Here is a 14366-nt window from a genome sequence, read left to right as displayed (position 1 = left end):
ACTAAATTATTTTCAAACAAACTGTAGCTATGAAAAGCCACAAGTGTCTTGGTCTTGACTCCATGGTAATCATTTGACCAGTCACCTTATCAAAGCTATCTGAAAGACTGTTAACTTGATGAGACGTAGGGATATTATTGTTAAATAAATTTTTAACAAATCTTATTTTACTGGTAAACAAATAACTAGCAGAACAGTTGTGATGGAGCGTCCCTGTGGTACACAGTGTCTATAATACACCACTTCTGTGTTAATGAATTCAAGGGAAGGAAACGCCACTATTAGTAATAGCTTTTTATTCGGAGTCCTCATTTTCCAGATAGGTCACATTAAACACAGCCATTAAACAATAGCGTTGAGATAAATCCATACAATGTATGCTGCTTTTGTTGTTGTTGTCCTTGTTCACCAATTGCTTGGTGCAGCTAAGAACCTTATGGAGTGATGGGGTTGATACATGGGAATAGCCAACCTGCAAAACACTGGGGCCAGGAAAGTCAGACTTTAATCAGGTCTCATTCAATTATGTTTCAAATCAACACATCTTGATAGCCAAAACTCTCATTTGAATTAATGCTGTGATAAATGCTGTCTGTTGTCAAAAGAATATAATTAGACAATAATGAGTGGGCATATATTATGCCAGACCTTAGTCTACTTGTTGACCTCAGCAACTTCTACTCCATTAGGCAACAAACAGCTTTTAACCTAGTTCAAATAAAGCATACTGCTCTATTACTACATGACTTTTTTTTTTATGGTGTCATTTTTTATATCGAGCACTGCCTATATACTTAAAGGGAAGTCATGTTTTACAAGATCTCGGGAAAATGAAACAAAGTCAATTTCCCAACCAGGAATTCAATTAATTCATGGGGGTGGTGAGCCAATCCTTATATATGGCCTGCAATAAGGATAAGTATGTAAGGTTAAGAAATAATAAGAAAGCATTCTTTAAAATTGCATGATATGTCTCTTTAATGTTTACTTTGGTATAGGTATAACTAACACTGATTCTCACTACTTTTAACTTTGATGAAAAGATCTTTCATTAACATTTAATGAAAAGATTGTTGTGTTACTGATTGTTTTTAGTTCACCAGTGAACAGTTTTTAGAACTTTTTGACTTTCTTACAAAAATTTCTATAAATTCGTATTCTGTGCTTGACTTCAGTTACTGAAAGACCTAAAAGACAAAGTATTATCAAATTATTATTATTTTTTTGAATGTGTGGGAATTTTTTGAGGGGTTAGTATTTGAAAGATGTGAATTAAGACAATTTTTCCGTATTCTGAATTATGCCAAAACTGTTTGAAATATCACTGTTTGATCATGCATCACCCCTCAGAGCAAGTTCCTCTCTACAGGGGTGATTTTGGCATCTCATAGACTTCCATGGAAGCCAAGCACCAGAGGTCTGTGATAAAGGCAGTCGTCAGCCAAATGAACAAACACGAGATTCCCTCAACTCAACTATAAAAGCTCAGAGTCCTGACTGCTGAATTACCACCAACTTGTAAATAAATAATCACTACTAATTACAGGTAATGTGTTAAACAGCTAACGCTAGTAAATCACCAGTGACAGAGAGCCTAAAGGTAAATCCCTCACACATTGGCACAACCAATTCTTAAAATTTTATAGTGTTTTAATGTCTTCAGACACATATAATAAATTGAACAACTGGTTACTCAGCGTTAAGAATGTTTTAAAAAATAAAGCCTACTCTCTTTGTTGATTTCATTTATACACTGCCTTAGATTGTACTACGTGGCTATCTGTCTAGTCAGAGAGAGGAAACACTTGGTAAGACTAAATGGAAATTAGTTTTCCATCAAATTTCAGCTATCAAGCTAAATCAACCTGTAGTCTCCTGGCAAAAAAATAACATCATGTAACAGAGACAACACATTTCAGATACATAAATTGTCCAAAATATAGAGAGTCAATTAGGTTTCACATGTACAAGATCCCTTCTTTTCTAATTTAAACATTTATGAGTAATAAAAACCAAGAGTAGAGCTTTGGAAAGGCTGTTACTAGGAACCAAATACAGTTCTCGAGAGAATAAGGCTGATGGGAGTTGTCCACTCTTCCCTTTCAGAGCTGTTTTGCAAACGAGGTACAGTCTAAAATCTTGACGACATTTGACAGAAATATTTTCAGTTGAATTTTTTGAGGTTTAAAATTACAAAACTTAATTCAGTTCAATGTTTGTTTTTGCTTTTGCTTTTGTTTTTAATATAATGATTTTATGACATTTATGCTGTTTCTACACTGGCTTGGTGGCCAGAAAAGAAGGCACAGAATTCTCCACCAGTTTGCAAATAACGCATTTTTCTGCTCCAGTGCACAAACAGCCTTTATTTAACTCAGCACCACATTTTCTAAGGTATGGGCTGGAAACTGTTTGTCATGAAGCTGTAAAATGCCAAAAATTTTAAACGCTGAAGGAAAATGTCAATCAAGGCATTTTCCCATCTGCTGCTACTTCTGCAAGTGCTAATTTTGTTTTTCCCAATTCCTGAAATTTGAGGTTTCCTAGCCTCATATGGAAGTAAGTTTGAAACTTGCTAAATGTCACAAGAAAAGGTGTAACCAGATGAAGGAAGAGAAGGTGTATTGTTCTCAAAGGACACCAATAAAAAGAGGCAGAAGAGTATTGAGAAAAAGGAAAAACATTTTGTTAAGACCCAGACCTCTTGAAACACACTACACAATGCAAGGAACCAGTGCTGGTACCACACATGCATTAAAGCATTTCTCATGGTTTTGAAATATAATGGGAACACACATCTTGAACCACTTAAGATACTTTTGAGAAACCAATCAACGTTATGATATCTACATAGGCAGAAGCTGGATGTTATTGAAAAAACGTGAACAAGTTTCAGGTATCGGTACAAATGTAACTCTTGTGATTTAGCGTGACTTTAATAAAAGCTTCTACAAGGACTTGCACATAACCATGACTGACGGATGTCTTTTTTGACCTTTCAGTTAGCTCCATTGGCTCACTCAAACACATTTTGAACAGATTATGTACTGTAGTACTTGGTAGACTATACATTAAACAAGAGACTCTGCTCTGAGGCACTGCTTCCCACACTCCATGGGGAAAAGGAAGCAGGAAAAAACAAAACTCATAGAGTTCGACAGCTACCGAGGCAACACTTGCCATTTACAATATAAGCCCAAATATTTTTGCAACACAACTATATATTAATTTAATAAAATACACAATATAGCTCTTATACACTCAACAATTTGGCTCATATGCACTGAATCTGCAATAAATCAATAAAAATATGTCATTTGATGTAAACACATTGAATCTTCTTACATTTGCACATTTAAATGGTCATGTGATTGGTGTATGCCTAAGACAGTTTCACTTTCCTGAGCTATTTTAGTGTCCACAAATGAAAAAAATGTATTAATCATGTTAATTTCCTCTGCATATTATCATTCAATGGTAACTATTTTTCAGGTCAAATTTAAAACATATCCATCATTATTTATAGGTTTGTTGGACACTAAAATGCTGAAGAGGCATTTTAAACCTTTTAAAATTTCTTCTCCATTAATGAAGTGAATTAGTCTATGTGTGTGCAGGACAAATGGACTATATCTTTTTACATTTAACTTTTATACGACATGAAGTGTCTTACAAATGACCAAGGTTTTTTTTGTTTGTTTTTTTTTTCGTTTTTTTTTTTTTAATTTTTTTTCGACTAATGATATGGAATGTTCTTTGTGTTTGTATGTGTGGCAGGTAACTTTATACAGAAATGTTTACCACAAATATGCGTTAATGTTTGGTGTAGCTTGGACTACTGCAAGGTCTTTTCGGGACTTTAAGTAGAAGCCTGTGGTGACTGCTAGAAATCCACCACAGATCACAAATTATGACCCTGCTTTGTATGGGGTTTATAGGTAAACAGTTAAGTCAGCATAAATCACGGAGGACAGTCTTAAGAGTGATCAGAAATACTTCAATTCTCACACTGCATACCTTCCTAACAGATTGTCAAAAGGTAACTCGCTTCCTCATCCTCCTTTTTCTTCTTTCTTTTCTCTTCCTCTTTTTTCTTTTCTCTTTCAGCATCGTTAATTCTGTCCTAATATAAGTTTGGTCAAAACAAAACCATTGTTATCTCTGAAAAAGAAACAGCAGTGAAAAGAACATACTTGTGGGCACTTCAGATGTTCACTAAAAGCCTTAAAGCAGCATTGGTCTTTCTTCATCCCTGTAAAACGGGTTGTCACCAGGAGGGATCATTTTGAAATCAACAGGAGAGACAAGAAAATGCCAATGCTTTTTTTTTTTTTTTTTTTTCACTTTCTCACAGCCACAGGGTCGTTTCCCCGGCAGTCCTGCAAAAGCTTATCGATTTCTCTCACGACTTCCTCCGCATCCACCGATTCTCTGCCCAGATCCCTGGTCGGGTGGTCGAGCTGCTCGAGAACAGCTCCCATCTCGCTGGAATCCCGGCTGGCTCTAGAATGCACATCTGCAAAGACCCTTGCCATCTGCTCGGAAGCCATGAACGGAGGGTCTCTTGGTTGCTTGCTGGGTGACAGATACTGACTGTCAGTGGGCAAGTAGTGGCCGCTTGCTTCGGCCAGGGCTCCTGGTTTTGCTTCACAGCCATCCAGAGAGCCTTTTGTTGAGGTGCAAGGCTCGACGCATGCCTTGGTTGGGCTGCTTGATGCTGAGGGGACCTCCTGGAGGAGAGGGCTCAGGGCACGTTTGGCTTTTAAATAAGGTTTAACATTGGCAATGAGAATAGTGTGCTCTCGCTTGTCTTTTCCAAATGTACAAAAAGTCTTTTTCCCAGTGGGATTCACAGTTTCGTAAGTCTCAGTCTCAACGTTAGCTTCAACTGTGGGTACAAAGAGATTTGTGCGGTAATCTGCATTTTCAGCCTGATTGGCTGCAGGGAACTGTGGCATCCAACACCTGTCAGAATGACCAAGCACTCGGCATTCATCTGTGCAATTAACACACTCTTCTGGTTCTGCAAAACAAAAAAAGAAAACAGCAAATCCAATCATTAGGGTTGCTTTTAAATTTCTACTGAGGCTGTGATCAGCTCTCAGTGGGCTTGTTTGACCTCTGGTCTCTTAATTAAAAAGGGAAAGAAAACAATAATTAAAACATTTCAGGATGGTTGCATAAACCTGCTGGTTGAGACAATGGTTTTATTTAAGTCTTTTCTCTAGATATTAATGAATTCCCATAGCCTGGGAAGAAGTAAAAAGTGGCCATTGGAGAATCATTCTCAGTAGAATAGAACATCACTGTAAACTAATCTCCTGGGGATATCAGTTAGTCTTTGTTCTGTATAACCCATCCTGGAAACAGTGAACTTCAAAAAGGATTACCAGGATTAATTTTTCAAATCAAATAATGGGGTAAAAACTAGATCGCGTACTTCCAAGTCCTAAGCTGCTGCTTTTTTTTTTTTTTTCCCCCATGATTTATCCCTATTTTGCTTGTAATTGTTATTTTGGTGACAGTCATGAAATAAAAGGTTTCCTTTAAAAGCCTACTTTTCCTACTGAGAGGAGAAAATGGAATTTTCTATCAGAATGTGTTATGAATAAACTTGTCAAAAAAGTGCACATTCCTATTTTATTAGATATGGATATAGATCATATAATCAGTTTTCTTCACTCCAGCTTTTTGTTTTTGGTGTAAGTAGGTGAAAATGGATTTAGTCAACAGATATAGTTCAGATGAATGACAACTCATGATTTCCTATTTAAAGGATAATGTTTTCTGTGAGAATGTTTGCTTCTCTCTTTTGCCAATAGGCATAGAGAAAATCTAAATAAAGCATTCTTTAATGATCCCTATTTCAAAGATGCTGAACAGAAAATATGAAAGAAAATTCCTTCATTATGACAACAGCTGTGTAATTCCACCATCCCAATATTTTAAACTATAACTTTGAACTGCATCTTCCCACTTGTCCCTTTCATCTACAAATGATTGTTTCCCTTTATGTTTAATGGTTCTTTTTAAATCAGGGACTTTTTTTTTTTTTTCCAGGAGAGGATATTTACAGTTCACCTCTGTGTGATGGGAATAGAATTCCCTACACATCTAGGAACACTTGGGATAGCCATTTAATTGATGTGAGAGGATCCCTACAAGTTCATAGTGTCCTATGCAGGGCACAATCCCCCCCCCCCCGACCCCAGCCACAAATACGTGAGAGGTATTTAAAATAGAAGGCACTGAATTTAACAGCACTGGTAAATTTATACAGTTACTTTGTAAAGTCATATATAAAATCTGAGTTCCTATTTAAAACACATAAATAATTCCTTATCCAAAAAAGGAAAAAAATAAACCACAACTTGATTTATTTCAAAAGGTTTTAGAATAAAATCATTTCTTATGAAATTAAACTTTTTTAGAAAGGAGTCAGAAAAGTGTCTTGACAGAACAAAAATACTGTGGTATTTCATCCCATGTGTCATTCATACCTGTGAAATGTTAAAAATGATTTCAAGTGGCTTGCCTCTTTTTTAATTTTGTCATGTTTTCAAAAAATATATTTACAGATGAATGAATGAAATATGTTCAGTTTATTATGCACTACAGATAAGAATGGTAAAAGGCAGTCTCAAACTGAATTCAAAAACTCATACCCCAGAGACTCAAATACTATCTGTGCCTTGGAAGATTGTTAGGCAGATGGACATAAAGAGCAGCAGAAAAATCTAGACATAGAAATTTTCTTGGAAGACTTCCTGTATGGATTTAAAGTCAAGGAGACATTTAAAAAACAAACAGATATCAGAAAATTTTAACATCAGGTATTTGTTTTCTTTACCTATTCTGAATGGGGATCATATATAACCTCTACAACTGTGTCAGTCTGTGTTAGAAAAGAAATATATATCATTTCATTCAACCAATTTTATCCTCCAAAAACACAGTAGAAAATTTCACTATCTGTTTCACTTGATAATACTTCTGTGCCTTTTAGAGTCACAACTTTAAAAAAAATATTTATACCCCACATATTCTTTTTGAAATATGCTAACATAGTTTTATATTCCAATATTGACTAGCCTTCAATTTCAGCAATTTGGGTAGCCTGACACTGCATGAATTCAATACGAATTTAAGAAGAGAGTGAAAGAAACAAAATAATGCAGATGTATGAAAGTATAATTTGAAACCATCAACATGAAATGATTGTTTGCATTTAACAGCTGAAAATCTACAGCTTTTTACTTGACTCCTTTATGTCACAACCTAGGGAGCAAATTCTAAGTATTGATCATGACACATTATAAGCTGTTCACCTTCTGATTAGACTGTAATTTTGATGGTAGCGGTTCCCAGACAGTGAAGATAATCTAATGGATACTTTTGCACAAGCAGCAGAAACTGTGACCAAAAAGTGAACTATTACTGCCAAGGGTCAAATAAGAATTTATGAGAAAGTAAAATTATTTCTGAAGGAACATAAATAAATAGATGAATAGGTAGGTACAAAAAAGGGAATAGGTAGGTACAAAAAAGAGGTAGTGGAGCGCCTGGGTGGTTCAGTGGTTAAGCCTCTGCCTTCGGCTCAGGTCATGATCTCAGTGTCCTGGGATCGAGTCCCGCATCGGGCTCTCTGCTTGGTGGGGAGCCTGCTTCCCCCATTCTCTCTCTGCCTGCCTCTCTGCCTACTTGTGATCTCTGTCTGTCAAATAAATAAATAATATCTTAAAAAAAAAAAAGAGGTAGTATATAATGAATGACTATCCAGACATAAACATTAACAGAATGAGAAATGTAGAAGAAAAAAGAGGGGAGAAGGAAAGCTAAGTGAAGGGAGGGACAAAGGTGGGAGGGACAGTTGTGCAGGAGGATTTCTATCATGTGTATCTTTTGTTATATATTTTTAAGATCCCCTCAATAAACTAAATATGTATCATAAAAATAATAGTGTGGAATATTTTCTCCAGACCTGGAGCTACAAGGTCAAACTCTTTCCTGTGCCTTAGGGACAACAGATCTCAGAACAGGTATGTTGAATTATATGCCACAGAAATGAAAAAGAAGCAAATTATGTAGACAGCAGCTATTAGCATAGATTGGATATTTGTATCAGAAAACAAATTCAGAGACCCTGGATAGAACAAATCAAGGCAAACATAATGGATCCAAGATTCACTTTTTTTCTTCTGGACCAATCTGAGGTTACAAAGAGATTATTTATGCCCATTTTCACCCTTTCCTCAATATAACATGATGACCCTTTTCATAGCATGCACCCTTTGCCAAAAAAAGATAGCATAATCCAAATGGTATGCGGATGAGAAACTGAGAGATAAGCATACTTCTACTGCACAGAGAAAACAATTCTGAAGGCCAACAGCTGGGATTTGTTCTGCCTACAGGGAAAGTTTACAGTGTCTCAGTTTTAAAAGATATGATTCCTTGAAGGACTATGTGACAATCTGATAAATTTAAATACTTGTTTAGTATTAAGAATTTTCTATATACCTATAGTCACATCTATTACACAAGCTCTCAAAGAGAGGGATCTAAACACACTCATCTTAATTATTTTAATTTTTATCCTAATTTATATTATATTTTTACAAAAGACATAAAGTCACTCAAATGACTCTAGTACTTGCAATTCAGCTGTACAATAAACCACACAAACACATACACATACATATATAAACGTTTATATGTGTGTGTATGTGTGTAAAAAATGAGCTTTCAGGCACCTGGGTGGCCAGTCGATTGAGTGTCTGGCTTCTGCCTTCAGCTCAGGTCATGATCCCAGGGTCCCAAGAAGGAGCCCAGCATCTGGCTCCCTGCTCAGCAGGAAGCCTGCTTTCCCTCTCCCTCTGCTGCTCCCCCTTATTTATGCTCTCTCTCTCTGTCCGATAAATAAAATCTTAAAAAAAAAATTGAGCTTTCTACAGGATATAGACCAAACAAAATTTTAAAACTCAAATGTATAACCAATGAATTCCTGAAAACTAACTATCAGTAATTGTCATAAGAGAAATACAGATAAATCAAACGCACAAGAAAGTTCTACATTCACAGTTTAGGAGATAACATAAATACATATGAAACACACACATATATCTACACACATTTTATATATAAAACATTACATATAATGTACATATGCAGGTATAAATATTTTTTATTTCAAATCTCCAAGGACATTTTCATCTTTCCCTTTGCCCTACCGTAGGTATGAAATCCATGACTGGATCAACAACTTGACTACCCCTGACTTTAGAATTCTATGTAATTCAAATTGATTTAGACATAAAGATGTCTGAAATCTGCATAGGCCTATTTGCTGACATATAGGAAAGCTCTGTCTTTTTAACCTAGACTAAGCAGTTTAATAACTTAATCTTGGCGATATGAGGCAAGCAATCATTTGGTGCCAAAATACTCCTTCAAAGGAACTGTCATTGTGGAAGTTACACTTCTGTGAGGAAAGAAAATATTTAGGTAAGACATCAAACTACCTGCCCTTACATTATTGGGTTTTAGCAAGCTTTCACAAAGGTGTCCATAACTCAATGTTTACCATGTGATTTTCACATTGTAACGTCACCGTATCATTAGGGATGCACAGCCATTTCTACAATGGGTAAGAAGAGCCAAAGAGTACTATGCATAAGATTAAAACTTGAAGCCAAAGCACTGTTTAAATCAGCAAGGACTACTAAAGATTAAGGGAGCCTTAGCTAAACATGTTTATTTTGGGAAAAGTCAGGAGAAACAATCCTTGTGCGTTATGACTCAGTGGTGTTCACTACAAAGGGAATGTGTCAAGGAGCCAGCCTCCGTAAAATTTCTTAGTCCAGAGTAAAACTACCTATTTATTCTAGTCTCTCTCACTGTCAGGCAGGAATTTATCACAAATCAGAATTGAAGCTTATTTTCCCTGTCTTCAAAGTGCTTTACCACACTACCCAAAGAAAGATACTTGGCAACTAATTTGTTACTACTTAGGGAGCTATTAGAAAACATAAAAGGATTTCCTCCCCTTAGTTTCACTTGCTTGCTGCCTCCAGAGCCCACATATTTGTACAAAAACATGCTTATAGTTTCTAGCTTAAGAGCTTCACATATGCATCTGATTTCATTTTTTATAATGAAGAAATAAACATCTGTGCCATAGAAATCCGAAAACCAAAATCCACAAGTCGGGGCATCAATGAGGAGGTTCTAAAATGCTATGGCTGTGGGGTAAGGGCATTTGAGAGAGAGGGAATTTGCTCTGCTTTTTGACTGTCAACAAAATGGTTTTATTTATGCTTTGTAAACAGCTTTAAATAGGAATAGTTTTGTTCTTTTAGTGTGGTGGTTGCTACTGTTTCTAACAGCATCTTAAAATTAGAGTTGTTTCCAAGTAGACAACTCTATAAATGGAAGTCCATTTTTTATTTGTTCTCATTTTTCTTTTTTATTTCTAATTTACCTCCTTTCACCAGCATAAGCTTTCATAACACCTAATTAGCTGTCTGGAAAAGCAAAGAGCAGGCACCCATCTCTATTTATGGCTGGCACTGGTATTTTGGAGATAAACTCTATAGAAGCTAAACTAGGGACCCATCAGATTACCCACCAGCAAATAATGACAAGCCAAGACCTTCAACTGGAAGTTTCTGGGTACCAGTTTTCTACTGAAAGATTTTACTGGTATAAGACCAGCTTGTTTTTGCTGTCTTTTTCTGTTCTTCAGCACACACTCTCCGTTTCATGCATGTAAACACTCTCCCTCATGATTGCGACAAATTACAATTTAACCAAATATATTTGAACATATCAGATAAAAAGTATCAATGCTAAAAGAGAAATCTCATCAGAATACAGTCCAACAGATCTCTAATAAAATTTTCCTTGCAGTGAATTGACATAATTCACACGATCCTGGGAGCTGACACTTTTCTAACATAAACAATTCTTTCTTTTTTTGGTGGTTGATTATTATTCACTTGCTTTACTTTACCATTTTATAAACTCCTTGTACTTGTTATGATGAGAAGGTGAATCATTCCATATAAACTGCACCTTAATCTATATTCATTCAAATTATTTCCATTTATGGTCTCTATGTCCCATTTACTAGCCCATTAGTTAAAAATAAACCTTCTGATTTCGCTCTGACTAGGAGAGGAGTAAAAATTTCACTTTCAATATTACTTCTAGAGACAGTGTTGGAAAGTTGTCTCAAAACTTTTTTTTTTTTCCCCTGTGTCAGAATAAGAAAGAAAGGAGCACATTACAATTTTATCACATTTTTTTTTCGTGCTAGTGTTCACATGACTGCCAGGCTTAATTTTAGCACAATTTTTAATAAGCTTGGTGCATCCCTCGTGCAGAGAAGAAAAAGGAAAGGGTTGGGGAAAATGCGGCATCAGAAAACCAACCACTTTACTTCAGCTAAGTGATCTTTTGTCTGTTGCTTTGTATTTCCCATGCTGCTTGTGCACAGGAAGCTCTTGTTTCACTAATCGAATAACTGATATGCCAATACACACGCATATAGGATGTTTTTGTTTCTTTTATTCTTTTACTATAAAGGGGACCATGTCTCTTTTTATAATATGCTGATGTGCTCATCTTATGAGGATGCCTGTTTACATGGGCAGCAATACAACGATTAAACACTACATATACAAATCCAGAAACTTAAAATTACTTCTTAAAAATTGGCCATAAGGAATCAGAAATTGGAAACACAGTTCCCGTAGTAAAAAACTCTGAGAGAAATGTGTATGTATTTTTTAGGTTGATCCACTGCCAATCAGGCTTTCAGATTTTACCTCAGTTGTGAAATACCGTTCTGTCTGCTTTTGATAGGTGGACAGCACATTTTGAAGAGGAAGTTATTATAATACCATCAAATAGTCAAACCGTGGTAGCTTTGAAGTAGCAATCCTCTAGCGTGCACCTGCATTGCACAATGCTTTCCAATGTACTGCCACGGCTGCATTCAGACACAGAGACCACTGGCCTATATCATATTCAACTGCATCCAATTGCAGCTGGGTATTTGGAGCACTTGGAGCATTTGCACTTACTATTCAGTGCACCTGCACGCCTTCAGGGACGGTTTTAAGTGTTTGTGACCCATGTCTACCAGAGTGAATTTTCTGGCATATATATGAACAACCCATAGATAATGCTCTGAGACGAAGAAAACATAAATTAAATGGAAGCTTATGTTAAGGAATGAAAGCAAAAGAATATAAGGAGATTTGATGTGCACACAAGAAGAATATTAAAAAAAAATGAGAATGAGAATCCAAACCATGCATTGGGAATCTATAGCAAAAATATAATTATGTACCCTGGTATACTGCTCTGGAGTTAACATTCAATTTTTAGCTGTCCCCTTCCCCCAATCCCATACTGTATGTGCAGCCGTCACCCGGGGCAGCATCAGATGCTTGGAAGTGAAGGCACAGATAAATGGCGCCATCACTTTCTTAACTGATATGCTGAGGAGGACTGGCTCTGAAGCTTACTATAGTAATGAAACAAACTTTTTTTTTTTTTTTTTTTTTTGTTTTGTTTTTGTTTTTGTTTTGAGAAAAGGACTTTACAGGGCGTCTCAAGGAAAAACAGTACAACTCCAGTGAGCCACCAGAGGAAAGACAGCTCAAACTCAGTGACAATATTAGATGTACAGCTCAGTAGTTAGTTTAAAGAAGTTATGGTCAAGCATTCAGAAGGTAAGAATGAATAAAACACCAACTTTGTGCTTCAGGCATTGGAAGTTTTTGAGCAAAGGCATCTTGAATGGAATGTTGTAGAATAATAAGGTTGTGTCAAGAAAAGGTTTGTAGTAAGTAAACCTATGTCTATCCACTTCTAAAATTCTCCAACCTGTAAGATTTTATCTCCCCACTAAGGCATTTGCATTTTGACTACAAATTAGAAAATAGGTTTAAAACCATCTAGGGGAAATAATTCATGATCAATTACATTTTGAATTATGTCATACGAGTGTCAAGCAACAGAAATATAGGGGAAATGTAGACTATAATATTGTGAAAGGCTTGGTACAAGAAGTGGTGCTTGATGGCAATTCAAAGGATGATCGGGGTTTCAATAAATAGTGGAGAGCAGGAACAGGATGATCCAGGTAAAGGGATTAGAAAGTGAAATAATACCCACACAGGATTGTGCATTTCACAGGGTAGTAAAAGACCAGCTTTATAAGTCAAAGAACATACGTTGCATGCCAAAACATAAAAAAATAATTTACTGAAAATTCACTAGGATTTAAAAGACAGTGAAAACTCTCTGAATAAAAACAAATGTAATGAAGCAGGCCACGGACCACTGTTACAGATACCTGAGCAATGTATGGTATGTCTCAGAAGATTCTTGAAATATTTAGGTGCTTGATTGAAAAGATATTAGACAACATTTATTAACATACAAAACTGAGATGAGCCACAGGGCAAGCAGCATTCAAATCAGCATTATTTCTGTAAACAGACAGCTAGAGTTTGGGCCCCAACCAGGATATCTCTGGTGGAGCACAATAGGATATGACATTAATCACTGGCATAGTCATTCTGACCTCATTGTGACCCCATTGTGCTCACATCTCATCCTACGCCTCCTAAACTAAAGAAAGTCTTAAGGTATGTTGATTCAACTGTTATTTTCTATTAACTATATAAATCTTGTATTTTATAATTCTGCATTAGAAAAATATTTCTTCTTCCTACATCTATTTATCTCTCTTCATTCTTCCTCTAATTTGCTATTATTATTAACCAACCATAAAATTGCATATAATCACATATCTGAAAGATTAAATGATTCTTTGAGAAGGCCAGAAGAGGAAAGATTTGGAAGAAAGAAAATCCTTTTGGTAACTAGGAAAGAAGTAATAAATACTCCTACAAGGAGAAGAGCCACAAATAAGGTAGATCTCAGAAACTTTTCAAAGTTGATTCTGGATATCATGAAGAATAAATTACTAAAGAAAATTCCAGAAAACATTGTCCAAAATAAGTATTTCTATTTTGGATGAAGATAATGCCACCATTTTCTCACAGAATTATGTATTCTTGCATTAGCTCCCTAATTCTTATTCTTTTTCTTTTTTAATCTGTCTGCCTCAATGAGATCCTTATACCCCTTGAGGATCAAGATACTGATACCATGGTATTTTCTTTCATGCTCCATTCCTTGAGCACACAGAATACACTCATTATTCACACCCTAATGCTGTCATTGATGTAAAGGAAGACTACATTAAAAAGACACCAAATACTATTGATAATCTATAATAAGCAAGACCACACCTTACAAACTACATATTTCAAAACCACTGAAACTAG

At 35.8% G+C, this 14366-nt stretch overlaps 1 protein-coding gene across 3 annotated transcripts in view; it reads right to left on the bottom strand.

The window, feature by feature from the left end:
* Positions 1 to 279: 279 nt before the first annotated feature.
* Positions 280 to 14366, bottom strand: part of PCDH17 (protocadherin 17) — a 100689-nt gene continuing 86602 nt past the window's right edge. For all 3 annotated transcript variants that reach the window (XM_044249838.1, XM_044249840.1, XM_044249839.1), the window contains one exon: positions 280 to 5023. In XM_044249838.1, coding sequence (XP_044105773.1) covers positions 4341 to 5023 — 683 coding nt within the window. In that variant the 3' untranslated portion in view covers positions 280 to 4340. The remainder of the gene's footprint in view (positions 5024 to 14366) is intronic.

Source organism: Neovison vison, chromosome 5, assembly GCF_020171115.1.
Source record: "Neovison vison isolate M4711 chromosome 5, ASM_NN_V1, whole genome shotgun sequence".
NCBI lineage: Eukaryota > Metazoa > Chordata > Mammalia > Carnivora > Mustelidae > Neogale > Neogale vison.
The sequence above is the reverse complement of the archived record's forward strand: the minus strand, read 5'-3'. Positions and strand labels throughout refer to the sequence as shown.